Genomic DNA, 17989 nt, shown 5'->3' on the forward strand with positions numbered 1-17989 from the left:
TTCCTCTTCGACACATAGTGTCCTTAGTAGCTAGTGTGTTATGCGCTTCTTTACTTAGCAATGGATTGTTCTCGAACAGCAGTCGAACTAAAATCCGCACAACATTGGGAAGGTCAAACCGTAGACAGCACCAATCGGAAACCTGTCTGGTGTCGGCCGTCCCTCTCATGGATGATGAATAAATACGAACCTAGCAGACGACGCACTGCAACCTGAAACCTTGGCGTGGATTCGATAGAACTGCAGATCAATCCATGCAGCCGGCCATGGCAAATCAGGGGCATACCGACGACGAGCATCCGTAAGTTTTCTATATGCATATATACTCCTGCAAATTCCGTCTCTTTCGAGAGCGCAGCCGCCGGTTCTGGCAAGGCAGGCGAAAGAGGGCTCGCATGGCATGGCGTCCCCCCTCGACCCGCTGCCTGCTATGCACGTCATCTCTGGCGATGGCTCCCGTTCCCTCTAGCTGTTCTGATATACGAATATGAATTTCCTCTAGCCCTGTTTGGTTGGGTTCGTTTCGAACTAGGCCATTATGTTTTGAACAACAGATTCTTTCTGTTCCAAAATTTGCTGAGATTACAAGTTTATCCAACAACAAATTCTTGGCACTGAAATTAGAAATTCTCGTGGTTCTAAAATTTGTGAAATTATATATGTGTATCTGAGAACATATTCTTCTGGTCCTAAAGTTTACTGAAAGTATAAATGTATCCTAGAAGAAATTCTTATGGTTCTGCATCTTGCTGAACTACATAAGGCGAGAGCAAATTATTACGATTCTGGAAGTTGCTGAAATTATAATGTCAAATATATTGTATTGACGACTCTGCTGAGTGTTACTATGATGCTGAATAACTAAATCATATGTTATGGTTCAAGGTATTATAAGGGGAATTCGCTGCCTGTCTTTCCGGAGGAGGCAAAGCAACACCAACTCACAGTTTCACTTGCCGCTTCAAAGGGGAGATATGCAAGGTAATAAAACTCCTATAATCAACACCACTGTCCACTGTGCATGTCCATTCCTCATTCTGAAATATAAAAACTCTGGTTTTCATTGTTAAGTTGTCCATTTTTTTTATAGTGCAAACTGTTAAATGTATCATATATAATTCCCCTGTATACGATTAGCTAATTCTTTTATTCTCGAAAAAAACTGAATTTCGTTGTAAAAAAATTCTACACTTGTAGTGAAAAGGGTAGCACAATGCTATCGGTTAAAAAATATTTTCTGGTTCTAAAATTTGCTGAAAATTTAGAATAATATTATCAGATTTGACAACTTACCTTCCTTTTACTATAATTATATTTAAGTCATATGTTCTGGTTCAGGTTCAAAGACAATTTGAATGCCAAGCCAGAGGAGACAGTGCAACACCACCATCAAGTTAGCGTCTCATGCGCCGCTTTAAAAGGGAGGTATGCAAGTTGAACACCCCTAACATCTTACTTTTTCTTATTGCTCTGTGTTCAACACCATTGTGCATGTTCCTTTGGCATTCTGAAATGTCATTGCAAGATGCCCAAATCCTCTGGTTCCAGTATTAAGTCGTCCCTATCGTCTGCTTATATCACAAAGAGAAAAGTATGTTTTTGGTCCCTCAAGTTTCCCGGAAGTGTAGACTTGGTCCCTTAAGATTTTTTGATACACATTTAGTCCTTCCAAGTCTCAAAACCGGGTAAGTTTAGTCCAAAACCAGATTTCGACCACTTTGACTGGTTTGACCGCCCAGATTTTGACCGGATGAACAGTACTTTGTTTTGTGTGTTTTTTTAATTTACTGTTCATACGGTCAAACCCTGTCAAAATCTACACGGTCAAACCTGTTCAAAGTGGTCAAAATCTGGTTTTGGACTAAACTTACTTGGTATTGAAACTTGAAGGACCAAATGTGTACCAGAAAATCTTGAGGGACCAAGTCTATACTTTTAGAAAACCCAAGGAACCAAAAACATACTTTTTTTCTATTACAAACTGTTTTTCCAGTTAAATGTTAACACAACTCCTCCCGTTAATACTCGACACAGCAAGTTGCATCTGCGATGGGCTTGGAACTTTGCTCAAACATTCATTAAAATTAATATCACAACCTAATGTTTTGCTTTCATTGTGTCATGTCATGTACTCCCTCCTCCCCACAATGTCAGACGTTTTTTGACAGATTGTGGGATTGAGGGAGTAGTTCTCAGCCCGTTTCTGCTATGTAATTGTTTATATCTGGCATCCCCATCTGACAACTCTTCATTCCATCATGGCAAATTTTAATTCCAAACAATCTTGACAAGTTTCAAGAACTCTGCATGCACCTTCATCATAAATGAAACTAAAATGGGTAAATCTGTCAAGTTTTAATTCTGAACAAACTCGATGAGTTTTTAATCATGTTTCGAGAACTCTGCATGCACCTTCATCACAAAATAAATAAATGACACACTTAATATTTTTCATATTATGGCATGGACATGTGATTTGTTTTTGTTTTTTGGCATAACAATTTGTTCACAATATTGAATCAGGAGTCGAGCTTGTTGGATGTCCAAGGAGAGGAGCACTCCTGAAGGTATCAACATGGAGGAACATGCTTGGAGGTTTCGGCCTCTGCCCCGACCCAAACCGCGTGGCTTTGACCGGGCTTCCATCGGAATTCCAGTTGTAATGCGAAAGAGAAAACCTCCGGAGGTGAGGAACGCACTACGGGAAAAAAGAGTCGCGGCCAAACAGGAGGATGCACGTTACTACGCGGAGGTGGCCCTGCGTAAATACAACAGAGCCAACAACACCAAGGTCTTTATCTATTTCTCTCTTATCTCCGTGTATGTGAGGTTGTGCTAATCAGGATGGCTTTTGCGACTGATTAATATCCATGTTAAATATGCATTTCCATTTTATTTTTCAGTTTGAGCTGGTGGAAGTAAAAGTGATATCTATATTTTACGAGTTTGGAGGGGGCGGCGCCCATTATAACTTCACAGCTAAGCAGCCTGAGGAGCAACATTCTGCTGATGCCGATAGTACCAAGCTATTCTTCTCTGAAGTCCAGCTCGATTTTCGGAGTGAGAATAATGTGATCATGTGCTGTATAGTTGGGGAAAATGACGCAGGTACCTTGTTGGTTTTCTTGACAGTTGTTCCTATTGCTTCTTTCCTGATTCTTGGCATGTTTCCTTGTTGTTCATGAGGTTTGCATCAGGTGCAATCAGTTGTGTTGTTAACACATGCCTTGTCTTTATTTGTTCTATTGACGTTGCAGGGCGTTGCTATGGCTGCGAAAACTACCAGCCTGTTGTTCACCAAACAGCCAAGCATACGGCGGTGGTAGTAGTACTTGTATTGACTATCCTGGTTCGGATGGCGATAGCGACAGTGACTAGCAACGTAGTACTTGAGGCCTGGTGGCTAGGGCTGGCTTGTGTGGCCAGTCTTCTCTGGTGTGTATTGACTTTCTTGACTTTTTGGGAGAATACCCATTGCATGGAGTAGATCGATGCACTTGAGAAATGTGTCATGTGGGATGGAGGTACTGAACGTTGTTGTGTGTTACCAATATCTGATAATGACATTTCCTGTGGTGGTTCGTGTCTTGGCTTGGAAAATATGCACTGCGGTGAGTAAATGGAGTCGAGTGATGTGCACATGGAATGAGAACCTCAAGAATGTTGTTTTATTAAATTGTTTTCTTATAATGTCATATTTGCTCTTGTAATTAGAGGAATTTATATGAGATTTTACATACTGGTTTGTGTTTGATTACTCGAGATAGTCTTGAAATTTGTCTTCCTTGCCGGCGCATTGCCCACTTCGTTGCCATATATAACCTGTTCGGGCATCAGTCAGCTAGCCCACCACCTCATCTTCGACCGATTATTTTTTGCTTCACCCTTCTCCTTTCTTGCCTGCTGAGCATGGAGCTAAAGTTTGGCGTCGAGGTTTTGTTTTCTGTGTCTATCATCCTTCTATTTCATCATATTTTTAGCCTATAAAAACCATTATGTTTTTTAAGTAGTCATGGCAACTTTATTGAGCTTAAACAAACTGTTACATGGACCGTGAGATAAAATATAAGATAGAATAAAACTAGCCAGGGGATTGTCCTGCCACACATCTGGCTGATGGATCGACACATACTTAATTATAGCAAACTCATGAACCACAACGTATGCCTCTCTCAGACAATGATCAACGATAATCTTTCCAAAATCCTTCAGAAGATCAATACAATTAATCTATGTGTAAAGATGAGACCAGTGCCGAGACATCATGGTTCATATCTTTGATCAAATCAACACGGTCTGAATGAACGAGTATCTAAAAAAAAACTACCACAGGGGTTTCGGTCTTGCAGAACTAACACTTTTTTTACCGTCAACAAAAAACCAGCACTTCAAGCTAATTGTGTGGCAAAAAACAACCACTTTCACGTAGTGACCGGTTTAGGTGATTTAAACATGTGTATGACAGGTGGGACCCACCTGTCAGGGTTGACATGGCGGAATGTCAACTTTGTTTACTTTGACCGTTATTTTTACCGTTACTACAGGTGGGACTCACACGTCAGCATCAACCTCCCCCCCCCCCTCTCTTTCTCTATTTGGTATTTCAACAAACAACTCATGTGCATCGCGCAACACCAGGTGCCGAGACCTAGCCGGAGCCAGCCCTTGGTGTTGATAAGCAACAGTGCAGTCGAATTCACTGTTATGACCCTTTTCGCATAGTTTAGCACGATCTGACCCCAGCTGGAATTTTTTTCAGATCGGATCATTTTCCTACCCCCACATATTCTTTCTTAGCACTTATGAGAACGTACCTCGGTGTGTGGATCCAATCCTTATAGTTTCCACCATTTGTAGCTAACTTTTCTTTCTCAATCAAAAGAGATAAATTCAAATTATTGCGAGCCATTGATCTACAACAATAAACACAATATTCACTTTAGACATTGTTCATAATTATGTTGCACTAGTGTTTAAACAAACTTGATATAAAGTGCGCTCCCACTCAAGTCAATATCTCTCATAATTGAAAGTGAGTGATTCAAGACCCTGATCTCATTCACAGTCATTGTGTGGACATCACGAATGACGTGAATTTTGACCGGTAGGCAATCTTTTGCCAATCGTATCTTCAGATGACTCTTGTTCATCTTTCTATGCTTCGTGCTCCATGCTCACAGTAGTAGAGAACGGGGCATCAGTCCCCGTTCCAGAGGCCTTTTATTCTCGGTTCAACATCCGGGACAAAACGGACGGGACTAATGCCCAGAACTTTTAGTCCTGGTTGGCTTATGAACCGGGACTAAAGGAGCTCCACGTGGTCCAAGGAAGGGCAGCACCCAAGCACCGGTCCACCCACATGTCAAACTATCAAAATAACGAACGTGAATCATATGTGCATGATGAAAACTAACTTGACAGTAATTCTCATGTGTCCTCCGGAGCGCTTTGCTTTATATAAAGAGTTTGTCCAGGCTTGTACTTTGCTACAAAAGGATTGGACCACCTTGTTGCTTTTGTTACTTGTTACCTGTTACGAATTATCTTATGACAAAACAATCTGTTACCGATAATTTCAGTGCTTGCAGAGAATACCTTGCTGAAAACCGCTTGTCATTTCCTTCTGCTCCTCGTTGGGTTCGTATTTCTTACTTATCGAAAGGACTACGATAGATCCCCTATACTTGTAGGTCATCAAGATGCCCTTAGAGAAATAAAATAAAATCGGTTTTGCTCCTCTAAGTCGCACTCTGCTGATCCCTTACAACGTTAGAGGAGTAAGAAAATTAATCTGTGGCCGCCCCGACTCTCAAATATACTCGGATGTCCACCTGTAAAGTAAAACTTTTTCCCTACACCCCACATGCACCCACTCCGCCCCTTGTCACATCGTCGCCAACGTTGCCTCCGGCGATCACCATTTTCCTTCACAGCCATCCCTCTGACTCCACCGCACGCTTGCTCCGCTCTAAGACACTTGCCAGTTGCTGCCGTCGTCGAAATCAAGCTCTATCGCCGTCGCCATTGTGTTGATCCCGTCGCCGAAAGCACGCACCACACCTTCTACATCTGAGCCCCTCCGTTAGCTGCCAACCATCTCGAAGCTTCGCTAAGCACTAGCAGCTTGGGCATCGGCTCAACGTCATCGGCCAACCGTGACACCTCATTTGCCCTTCAAGTGTTTCACGGATTGCCTAGTGAGTTTCTTTGTGCTTTTCATCTCATTTTTTCTTTTGGCAATTGAATTGAACCTAGTCATTTCTAGTGTAGATGAAGAGGCTGAGGGAGATGATCTTTGATGACTCTTTGTCGTCGGAGGATGAAGAAGACGATGACGGTTGGGAAATGACCATTGCCATGATCTTCAATGAGGATTTTTAGTGGCCAAGAGTAGAATCACATTTCACCCTTATGCAGATCAATCGAGATAGAGCGGAGGACCATGCCAAGACATGAGAGATTACTTCAATCCCAATGCAACCTATCAGGAGAAGTATTTTTGCCAGCGATTCTGGATGCACACAGGTCTCTTCCGCACCATTGCAAAAGTTTTGGAGAATCATGATGAATAGTTCAAACTCAGGAGGAGTTCATCATGGAATATAAGCGCGGACCCTTTAATGAAGTCTATTGCAGCTGCTCGAGTGCTTTCCTATGGGGCTGACACCATTGGCCCATAGGCGACTATGTCCACAATGGAGAAGATATAATCTTGGAGGTCATTTGAAGGTACACAAAAATCATGATTGAGATCTTTGGGCCAGAGTATTTGAGGGCACCCACCAATGAAAGACACCGAGAGGTTCTTGGATTGAATGAAGAACTAGGATGGCATGGTATGTTTGGATCAATTGATTGCACCCACTGGACATGGACGAATTGTCCCATGGGATGGAAAGGTCAGTACAAAAGCCATTGCAAAGATTCAACAATCATTTTTTAGGCCGTTGCATTGGAGGATCTATGGATTTAACATTCATTCTTTGGATTGGGTCTATGGATTTAACATTCTTCATTCTTTGGATTGTCTGACTCTCATAATTAATGACATGAATGTGTTCTCGAGCACTGTTCGCAAGAGGCTTGTTGCAATTGATGCTCCTCCTTGCAACTATGTTATCAATGGTCATCAGTACATGTTGGGTTACTAGCTTGCATATGCCATCTATCCTTCATGGCCCACATTTGTCAAGACAATCCAGCGTCCTGAAGGGAACAAGAGATCTCACGTTGCAATGCGCCAAGCGTCGATGAGGAAGGATGTGGAGAGAGCTTTCGGTGTGCTTTAAAAGAACTTTGGCATTATTAGGGGCCCTGCTGAGTATTGGAACCCCAAGGTCCTATCGAAAATAATGACATGTTGCATCATCTTGCATTACATGATCATTGGACATGAGAGAGACATGGCAGAGAACTTTCAATACATCTCCAATGAGGATTCTATTGACCCGGAGCAAGATGCTCCAAGATGATCTTGTTGAGCATTAGTGGCTACTCTATAGCACTTCATAGTTGTGCTTTTATCATGCTCTTTACTTCATTTGAACCCTTTCGTGTGTTTGACTTTGAATAATTTGGTTTGTAAACTTAATTCTTTTAATATTCACGAGTTTTGTGAACTTTAAATATTATCTTTGGATTTAATATGTGTGCAAATATGTAGTTGAAATATAGTATGTAAACTATAAATTTAGAAAGATTTGATGAAAAAAATTAGAGTTAAATTTAGGGGTTCGGTTAAGAACTGTTTTTATTTAGTAGAGAAAATATAAGGTCACTAAAGGATAAAAGACCAGGTGAGGGCCTATGCTCTTACTCATAAGGTCGCGTCAAGTGGGCAAATAATATGTACGAGGCGACAGAAAAACGACCTCCAGTAAAAGCGGATCATAGCAGGGCAAGAAGGAGGCGACCGCGGCTTCCCTTTGTGCTCCATCAGTGCCTCCGTTGGTTCCATCTCCCTCCGGCGGGTGCTCCGGTGGTGGAAGGGAAGGGGAGTCTCGGATCTGTGCGTCTATTGTGTTCGTGGTAAGGTTAGGGCTGATGGAGGCATTGCCGAGTCCGTTGCGGCGACATCGCGTATGAATAAGTTTCTTCAGGCCTCGTACACGGTCAGGCGGGGCTCTTGCCTCCGTCTAGGAGGGGATCCCTAGATTTCATTGCGGTCGCGGGCTATGGTGTCTCAAGATCGACCGACACTGGTTGGGGAAGTCCTCGGGGGGTTGGTGTTTTTGCTGAGATGGAACTTCTTCTTCCTCCTCGTCGGGATGATCTAATGTTGTTGTTTATCCTTTTTTTTTCCTTTGTGTTGCTGCTGAAGAGATGTCCTACTTTGCCCAAGCGGTTGGCCCAGCTGCGGCGTCGAAACCGGATCCTAGTTCTCTTCCAACTGGAAAGGACACATATGGCAGCACTCAAAGTCACAAATGGTGAAGGCTGGTGCAATCTTGTTGGATACACAAGTGTGCCCTTGTTCTTTGGGCGCCGGCGCAAAGGAAAGACGGGGCAGTGTGGGTGTGGCGTGATGATGCCGTGGTTGAAGATGATGTTTTGTTTAGGTCTAGTTATAGATTCTTTTGTTGCAGGGTCTTTCGCAAGATTCGCAGGTGATGACACAGAGCATGCATGCTGATCCTCTAGCATTTAGCACTGCTTATACGAGGTGAATCGGTACGTGTCAATGGTAGGTGGTCGATCGGTGAGTTCTTCCGCATTGCAGCGCGTGAACGTTTGCGCCCGACAGTCTTTGTATGGATGAGGTCGGTTCCCAGGAGAGGTCGGCACGAGTCAGTAATGTAGCAGGGCGGCGGTAGCAATAATAAGGGTACTCAAAATAAGCAAGATAACGTGTAGCGCGACCAGTCTGGGTTAGCATCGAATCCGTACGTGTTACGCGTGCGTGTACGTACGTGTCATTTCTTCGTTGTTCTCTTTCTACGTACCATATACACCCATGACTGTCCATCCATCATGCACATCAACAAGGCGTTGTGGAAGGCTCTACTATACACATCAACGTCTGGCTCTTCTAGACATCGACGATGTAGCACTTACGGATGCTGTCGCCGAAGATGAAACCGCAGCCATCGACGCCGTGCCCGGAGCTGTAGCTGTTTAGGTACTTGAAGTACCTCTCGGGTGTGCTCAACTCGGCCTCCGTGTCGCACTCCTCCGGCGCCTTGTAGGCTAGGCCAGGCCCCGTCAGCACGACGCAGTGGGACACGTGCGAAGGCTTCTTGTCGCCCGTCCACGGCTGGCAAGCTGGATCCTCAGATGGCACGTATCGGTAGATCTCGTGCGGCAACAGGACCCTGTATCTAGGAGTAACTCGAAAGCTTGTGAGCACCATCTTCGCGTCATCCTGCAACATACAAGGGATGCTCCGCATCTGATCCGCCGACAGCTCCGTGTAAGAGAGAATATAATAGCGAATTGCCTACAAAGCATTAAATGACCGTTATTAATACTAGTATTATTTCGCATCTTCTGAAAAACTGCTAAGGCTGGTCATAGTGGGAGTAACATAGGTAGTAACATAGATGCCACATAAGCAAAAATATTGATGTGGCAAGTAGTTAATGAGGAGAGAGGCAAATAGAGTAACATAATATGTTACCATCACATAGCGCTTTTCAATGCAAAATGAGTCTACAAGACAATAAATGAACATGTGTATGTTACTACACATATGACACTTCCCACTATAAGGGTAGTAACATAGAGTAGTAACATATGTATGTTACTACTCTAAGTTACTCCCCACTATGACCAGCCTAATAATACTTATACCCCATGTACAATATTTGTATCTTAATTACCTTTTCTAAGCGCCCGTTGTCGTAGTCCTTCTCACTGATCACACCGTGCCGCATGGCCATCCGAAGGCAAATGAGCAGAAGATCTCGAGGCTTAGATCCTTTCCCTTCTTTGGATGTGAGATAGTCATGCACCAGCAACTTTAAATGCTTATGTGACAGCTTGATGTTGAACTCTCGAGGTCCGACAAGACGATTGGCGTACATGACCTTGAACCCACACTCTATAAGAGCGAGTGTCGCATGATACGCACAATCATCTGTATATTACTTAAACTAGTCAGTTTTTATTTATTACAAACCCATAAAGAAAATCCAAAGATGGGGGAAAAGAACCACCATTCAGTGGACCAGAGAATGTGAGGGCATACTCTAACCTCTAAGATATGAATTCGGACGGAGGCACTTTTTGTTTATCCAAAAGACCAAATGGTCATACAACTTGTGTATGTGTGGTGTGTGTGCCAATAAAAAGACATTATTTTTTGAGTAGAAACTATATATCAACTAAAATAAAACATGGAGCAGTCAACATTACTAGAGTGCATTCAGAATAAATATATAAAGAAAAATACAATAAATATATTACAAACGTGTAAAAAGTAAAAACAATGTGCAGAAAACTAATGTCAAATTAAAATAATACATGGAGCAGTATCTAGAGAATGCAATCATGTACTATAGAAAAGTGTAAAATTAGGTAGAAAGGATTAGTAAAAAGTAAACATCATGTGAAATAAATGCATGGAACAGTACAAGGGTTCAAAACAAAATGTTTCATGGGGTCCAGCGAATACAGAGTTTGGAATGGTCCTGCATGCCTCCTTTTCTAGCCGCATGCATGCCTCCTTTTCTAGCCGCATGCATGCATGCCTTTTACTCGTAGCAATTGTCGTGCAAGATTCATTGGCCCGCAATGCCAATATTTGCATATGCAAGAGCTATCTAGTAGTGTAATTAGATAGGTTGTAAGGTTGGCTAGAAGATTAGTTTTTTTTAGGCTATAAGATTGACTAGAAGATTGTTATAGGAATTTTGGAGGATTAGACTGCTTAGGATTTTGAATACATTGTTGTTTGACATATACTTGCTCTTAAGGGTATATATTGTATATCCAAATGGAGAGATTATACAAAATCCTAGTCCTCTTGTCTCTCCCATGACAAAGATAGTTAAAAGATCAAGTAAATAAAACATAATAAAAAGACAAAATAGTGAAGGAGATAGTACAAGTACGTAAGATCAAAAAGAACAATTACATAACTACAAAAATAATTTAGAATAATATGAATAGGGTGAAATAAATGGAATGATTTATTACAATCTGTAATGTCATATTATTACAGGCACATTACCATGCTGGTAATGAGTAAAAATAGAATAAACTTAAAATTGCTTAAATTATTACAACCCGAACTGTTACAACTTTCACTGCATTGCACTAATCAAACCTATTAATCTAACTTCTCCCAACTTGCATGTAGCCTCACTGCCTTGTGAAAGTGGGCACTTCAATTTAAGACGCTAGTGGACTGCATTCCCAAATAACCGTCACAGTTAGCTTTGCCACATTGTAGAAACCAAAGCAAATATCATGAGTGATACTCGCTTGCACCACCAATAAAGGTGTGATGAGGCGCGGTTGGCTAGAAGGTGGCTTATCAGAAGAGGCAAACGAGGCTGGAAGGTGGCTTAAGCATCAGTGAGCTAGTGGTGAGCAGGGGATCTGACATGGTGCCTTGTCTGTTCATGTTGGTTAAGTCGTTGATGAGGCGTGGTTGCAAGAGTCTACATAGGTTGTACGGACATCTCTTTGCGGCAAGTGGCCTAGGCAAGAAGCTGGGTGGCGGCATAGGAATGCGATATAGAGACGACTCTATATGGCAGGGTCATGGTTCAGCATGGCAGGCAACACAATCTTGTGAAGTGAGGGTGGCAGCTTTTGTTGGCCCAGATGAGGTGAACTAATGACGTCGGTTTAGCTAGCATTGTAGCATCGGTGTTTGTGGGATGGCTGTGAGCTACGGCGGTCGTCCTGCATGGTGGCCGTGAGCTATGACATCACATATGATTACAGGTAGTAACATGATAGCATTGTTAGTGCATAAGGCTTACCTGGTTCCTGCCTCCGGGGCGGCGGCAGAATATGCAAGCCACGGAAAAACCTTTTGCGCCAGCTCACTATGAAATTGAACGGGGCTCGCTCAAAATTCTTGTATACTACACAAGTGTTTGCAATGTATGTGTTAGGAACATATTAACAACATTTACAATAACAAGCAAAGTTAAAATAAAAGAACCATACTGTATGATCCTATGTTGCTTAAGGTATCATATATGCAGTCCAAATCAGCTCCCAGAAATTCCTAAAGGTGTCATAAAAATATCGGTCAATAAGAATAACATACTCAGCAGGAACTTGGCCAGTGCTCAATGCCTTATCACAGTGACAAACAAGATTATAGGGTGCTTCAAACTGTACAATGTGCACACGGCATGTTACCTTTTCAAGCCTGGTAAGTTCATCGAGTGGCTGAGAGTTCACGATAGCAGCCTACAAATGAAAGAACTTGTTAAACACAAATTCACAGCCAGATATATAAAGGAAAACAGAGGATACTGACATTTTCGACATGACCTAAGATACAGAATTGAGAACAAAGGATGCATCAGTAACTGGGATGAGCATGAACATCATGGTGAAACTAAAAGATATAAATATCAAGTCCACACCAAACATGCCAGTAAATGATCTGACCATATTTATTCCCTGAATGCAACAGTCAAGTAATAGGGGTTCAACTCAACTTGCAATAACGACATGAACAGGCTGTGCCCATATTAGCGACGGGATTTCTGTGCATATCCACAACTTCTAAAAAACTTCATGATAAAATAATTATGGCATGGTATAAATCAATAACTCCTAGTTTCAATCAAATAAGGAGGAACACACTGCAAATATCAGTACCTCTTGAATCAGGGCGCTTTCATCAGTTTGCTTCTGCTCATCAGCCCCATCCTCCTGGTCCTGACCGTCTGTCTCCATCTTCTCAGCTTCAGCTTCCTCGGACGCTTGGGCCATGTTGGTGTCAGGCTTGGGGAGCGCAAATTGAGCAGGAACTTGGCCAGTGCTCAACGCCTGATCACGGTGACAAACAAGAGTATGCCAGTACATAGCATAGGGTGCCTCAAACTGCACAAAGCGCAAGAGATAATCACACGGCTTGTTACCTTTTCGAGCCTTGCAACTTCATCAAGTGTCTGAGAATTCAAGATAATAGCCTACAGATGAAAAACTTGTTAAACACAAATTCACGGCCAGATGTATTACAAAGGAGAATAGAAGATGCTGACATGAACATCATGGTAACACTAAAACAAGTGCATATCAAGCCCATACCAAACATGCCAGTAAAAGACCTTGCCACATTTTTGTTCCTGAATGCAACAGTCAAATAATAGGGGTTCTACTCAACTTGCAATAATGACATGAACAGGTTGTGTCCAAAACAGAAAGAGGGAGTCAAGTACCTTGATAGCTGTGATTTGTGCAGGCGTTGGAGCAACTACTTTAGCGCCCTGGTCCTTCGTAGTACCATGAGAATCCACCACCTGTCCTAGAGTATAAGCTTTTGTAGCAGCCCTCTTTGCCCCCTCCTCTGTTTCCTTTGAGTGGAATTTTTGTGCTGCTTCACATTTCTCCTGCAGAAACAAAAAATCTCATACAAAATTTCAGAAACATACACAAAACCAGGCACAGCAAATAATGCTACTGAACATGCCAGCCAAAAAACAGTCAATGGCATTCATGCATCTAATTCACAGATAATCAGTTAAAAAACTTGCTCCTTTCCCCCTTTATCTGCCAGCACTACTGTGGTCAATTGCAAAATCATTTTAGGAATCATTCCGAAGGAAATGAATTAACCTGTAGGGAATAAATCAACAAATCAAGCAGTGAGGGGATTTCTGTGCATATCCACAACTTCTAAAAAACTTCATGATAAAATGACTATGGCATGGTATAAATCAAAAACTCCTAGCTCCATTCAAAAAAGAAATCGAGAAAATGATTAGAAGAAAAGCGTATTAACTGCTGACAGTACTCATAAACTGCCAATTAATGGCAGTTACCCTTTTCTTTAAGAATTACCCCTTTAATTAAAATAAATATGACTTAAAAGCAGACATAGTTTATTCATTAGCTTAAAGCCGTAAACCACATAAGCCTGCAATGCTGCTAATCGTTTGAACTAACTCATATCTTAGATAAGCAAAACATATATTGACAGATGTATGTGGGCCATAGATGCAAGAAATATGTTATGTACGGACATTATATCACTAGATTTTGGGTTCACTAACAAAGAAAATTCATAAACAGTTGGTTTCCCAACAAAGAAAAAAAAAGCATATGAAGAACCAAGCGAAGTTTAATACAGCACAGTGGCACACAAATGGTAAATGATGTTTCATCATTAAAGAAAATGCAAACATAGGATGTTGACTTTAGAAACTATGATTAGCTATCAAATGAGAGAAAACTGCAGCGAAATTAAACAGATGTCATTCAGAACAAAATATAATTGGCACTATGAAGAAGTATATTTGGACAACATGACAATCAAGAAATCAAGCCTGACTACAGATGATTCAAATATCAAACAAAATTGTACTATCAAGAATTTGGTGGTTGCTAACCTGCTGTTTCACTATCTTGAAGTCCAGCAAACGCAGATGCTTCAGCTTGTGGATCACATATAACCGGTAATCTAGTTGCTTAGTTACGGTATTATCCAGTAAGCTGAGAAATTGCAGCTTTGGAAGAGAGGCCAGGGGGTCAATCTCCGCAAGACTTGTGAGGCGATTGTTCGTCAGCACCAAAGTATGCATCTTGTGTAAAAACTCTACATGACAGCAAAGCAAAGAGAATTGAAGAAACAGACAAGCTATGGAGCAAATTATGCAAGTGACAGAAGCACATGGCAACAAGACAAGATGTTGTTCATCTTACCACCAAGGTTGGGATTGATACGTGTAATTCTGTTGTTATTGATTAACAGGGTGCCAAGGCGATTCATGAAAGGGAAGTTCTCAAGCTTGACAATCTCATCGTCCGACAAATCAATCATGTCAAACTTGTCCTGTTATCAAACAAAGGAACAGAGAGTTACACAGCTAGAGAAGGAACTGGAGCAACTACAAACAATTCAAAATGAGATAAAGAAAACCCTATGATTTCAATTTCAAATCAAGCTAAACATTTCAAATATTAAGTCATTGCTAATATAAAAAACGTCAAGAGGTGTGTCACTCATGGTAGCGTCATTCCAGAAAGTAGGCTGGTAACACAACAACAAGCCTCATATAGAACGGTTATGTCCTGGACAACCACATAGAAGAAAGCAAAAGTAACCAAAACACTAGAGCTGAGGTGATCAAGTATATAAACACTCCTAGCAGCAAATTCTACAAGGGCGCTGCTCATAGTGAAGAGTAAATTATTTTTATGGGGAAGGAAAGGCCTCCAGCTTCACCACCCCTTCAATATGCACGTTTAATAAAATTACTACACAATGCACTCCAATACTTCATTCCTATCAACTTTAGCTGGTATAGCAGTGCATGAAAAGACTATTCTGAACCGTAACAACAAAATCACCACTCTTGGGTGGGGACACTACACAAAATATGCTCAAACAGTACTCACATCACGCCTTGCCCCCAGCATAACATTACATAGTATGGACTGATACAGGTAAAACTCCCTGCTTATAACATGGTCAAGTATTATGAACCCACCAGCAGAGATGTTAATCGGCTAGCATCGAATGACCAATAGAAACATTCCCATCACTAACTCCTGCTAACTTGACAGGGCACCAACAGCATAACATTACATAGGTGATCAGGTATATAAACACTCGTAACAGCAATTTCTACATGCACACTGCTCCACAGTGAAGAGCACTTTATTTTTATGGAGAAAGGTCTCCAACTTCACCACTCCTGTAATTGTACATCTTCTAAAATTACCACAATACAGTCCAATACTTCATTACTCTCAATCTTAGCTGATATAGCAGTGTATAAAACCAACTATTCTGAACTGTAACGGCAAGATAACCAGTCATTGGCGGACACAACACAAAAAAGGGTCAAACAGTACCCACGTCACGCCTTGCAACCCCAGCATAACATTGCATAGCATGCACTAATAAAGGTAAAACTGCATGCTTATTGCATGGCCAAGGATTATGAACCCACCAGCAGAAATGTTACTCGGCTAGCATCGAATGACCAACAGAAACATTCCCATCACTAGCGTCAGCTAACTTGATATGGCAACCACAACTTTACCCCTCCCAGCCTCTGTGGCCACATCAATTGCAGCGAAGCATATCGGTAACCAAAGCACTAAAGGTGTGGTGATCAAGTATATAAACACTCCTAGCAGCAACTTCTACATGCACCACTCCTAATATATGTATCTCTTGTAAAATTACTATTCTGAACAATAACCAGAGCACTAAAGGCTTCATTCCTCTCAACCTTAGCTGGTATATCAGGGTATAAAAAACACTATTCTGAACAATAACAACAAAATCATCACTCTTAGGCGCAACACGGATAGCAACCCCAGCATAACATTGCATAATACGCACTCATAAAGGTTGAATTTCCTACTTACATGGCCAAGGATTACAAATCCATGAGAACAGATGCCACTCGCTAGCATCAAACTTGAAATAGACTGCAGCATTATTAACTGGACTGGAAAAGGGACGCCAAGCAAATCGATAGGCGTGCATACTAAATTTTCCTGCATCACTAACTATCTAGCGCATAACAGCTTCTGCCTCTGCACCCGTTCTAAGTAAGTAGTACCAATTTTTCCAGATGCAGATTCCGCCGGGGAGGTGGAGCTCACCTCGGTGGCGCCGATGTTCTCGATGAAGGCGATCTTGTTGCCTGCCGCCGCGAAGGAGGAGAAGACCAAACGAACCGCCGGTTAGACACGGAGGGGGAAGGCAGAACCCTAGATCTGCCTGACGGGCGAAGGGAAGGGAAAGGGGATGGGGAAGGGGGCAGGGACCTCGGAGGTCGAGCTCGCGCTCCTTGACGGCGTTGAAGAAGTGCCATATCAGGTCAGCGCTGAGCCTCACCATGTCGCGGCGGCGGCGGCGGCGGCGGCGGGGGACGGCGGCGGGGGCTTGGGGTTTGAAGCGGGAAGCGGAGCGGAGGGAGAAGACGGCGGGCGGCTTCTCGCTATGGAGCTGCCGGCCGTCCTCCTGACCGTTAAACCGGCGCGTTGCCCGTCGTCGTATGGATGTGTGGGTGGGCGGGCGCTTTGTCTCGCCTACCGCGAGACAGAGCGTGCGCTCGCCTCAGCGCAGCCTGCGCCGGCCCAGCGGGGGCTTCGTTGATGTTCGTTTTTTTTTCTTTGTTTGTATTTTCGAAATATTCTGAATACATATATTTCAGAAAATAAACTAATTAAATTTGTGAAGCATCGTTGTAAAAAATTTTAAAAATCATGTGGTGTAAAAAACTATTTGCACAGCTTTAAAAAAATGTGGATAGCATTCAAAAAAAAAGTTGCTGACATTTAACAAATGTTTACGTGTTTCATAAAAATGTTTCAAACAACCTATTTACAAAGAAGTTACCAGAGCAATATTCCTTTTTCCTCGGATCAAAGTTACCGTGATGTTTGTACGTAATTTATCAGATATGCAGTGTGAAAATTACCGTTTATACTGAAGTTACCGAGGCTTTTTCAACAACTTTCCACAATGAACGATCAAAGATAAATGACCTGGTATCATGAATTCACGATGGTCGGTGGGCTCGGTGCTGGAGGATTTGACCTTGAGGGCAAAGAATGTCCACCCAACGACATACAAGATACTAACACAAGAATATAATGTCTTAAACATAGCATCTATGGTAAAAAAAAATATGACAGTGTACAAAATTATTGGTGCCTTTCTGTTTTTTTTTTGAAGCATGTTCTTTTGAAAGAAAATATATATTACTTCCACTTAATATCTTGATTTTGCCTTACTCAACTTTACGACAGTATGAAAACCAAAATATAGGTTGTATGCCTAAAAGAAATTTCTCAGACTGGCACACAATCACCATTTGTGCCTTGATAATCGATGGCA

The 17989-nt window shown here is 42.0% G+C and overlaps 1 protein-coding gene and 1 pseudogene across 4 annotated transcripts; one reads left to right on the plus strand and one right to left on the minus strand.

Moving 5' to 3' along the window:
* Positions 1–266: 266 nt before the first annotated feature.
* LOC123115336 (uncharacterized) lies at positions 267–3378 on the plus strand (annotated as a pseudogene).
* Positions 3379–11075: 7697 nt separating this feature from the next.
* LOC123114359 (U2 small nuclear ribonucleoprotein A') lies at positions 11076–17127 on the minus strand. Of its 4 annotated transcripts, none has more exons than XM_044535799.1 (11): positions 16916–17121; positions 16750–16800; positions 14833–14962; positions 14520–14725; positions 13350–13520; positions 13050–13100; positions 12787–12957; positions 12319–12369; positions 12121–12181; positions 11931–12035; positions 11076–11850 (listed from the first exon to the last, which is right to left on the minus strand). In XM_044535799.1, the coding sequence occupies exons 1-11, from the start codon at positions 16985–16987 to the stop codon at positions 11837–11839; spliced, it is 1083 nt and encodes a 360-aa protein (XP_044391734.1). In that variant the 5' UTR covers positions 16988–17121; the 3' UTR covers positions 11076–11836. The 4 variants fall into 4 exon arrangements, with proteins under 4 accessions (XP_044391734.1, XP_044391735.1, XP_044391733.1 ...); XM_044535800.1 differs by having other exon boundaries at positions 11076–11347; positions 16916–17120; XM_044535798.1 differs by having other exon boundaries at positions 11076–12035; positions 16750–16790; positions 16915–17127.
* Between the last annotated feature and the right edge of the window lie 862 nt (positions 17128–17989).

This window comes from Triticum aestivum, chromosome 5B (genome assembly GCF_018294505.1).
Source record: "Triticum aestivum cultivar Chinese Spring chromosome 5B, IWGSC CS RefSeq v2.1, whole genome shotgun sequence".
NCBI lineage: Eukaryota > Viridiplantae > Streptophyta > Magnoliopsida > Poales > Poaceae > Triticum > Triticum aestivum.

Coding starts and splice junctions, on each gene's coding strand:
- LOC123114359 (XM_044535797.1), bottom strand. CDS start 16,987: ATGGTGAGGCTCAGCGCTGACCTGATATGGCACTTCTTCAACGCCGTC. Junction 16,801..16,915: donor AGCGCGAGCTCGACCTCCGA/GGTCCCTGCCCC, acceptor TTCTCCTCCTTC/GCGGCGGCAGGCAACAAGAT. Junction 12,958..13,049: donor AAGTTGCAAGGCTCGAAAAG/GTAACAAGCCGT, acceptor CACCGTGATCAG/GCGTTGAGCACTGGCCAAGT.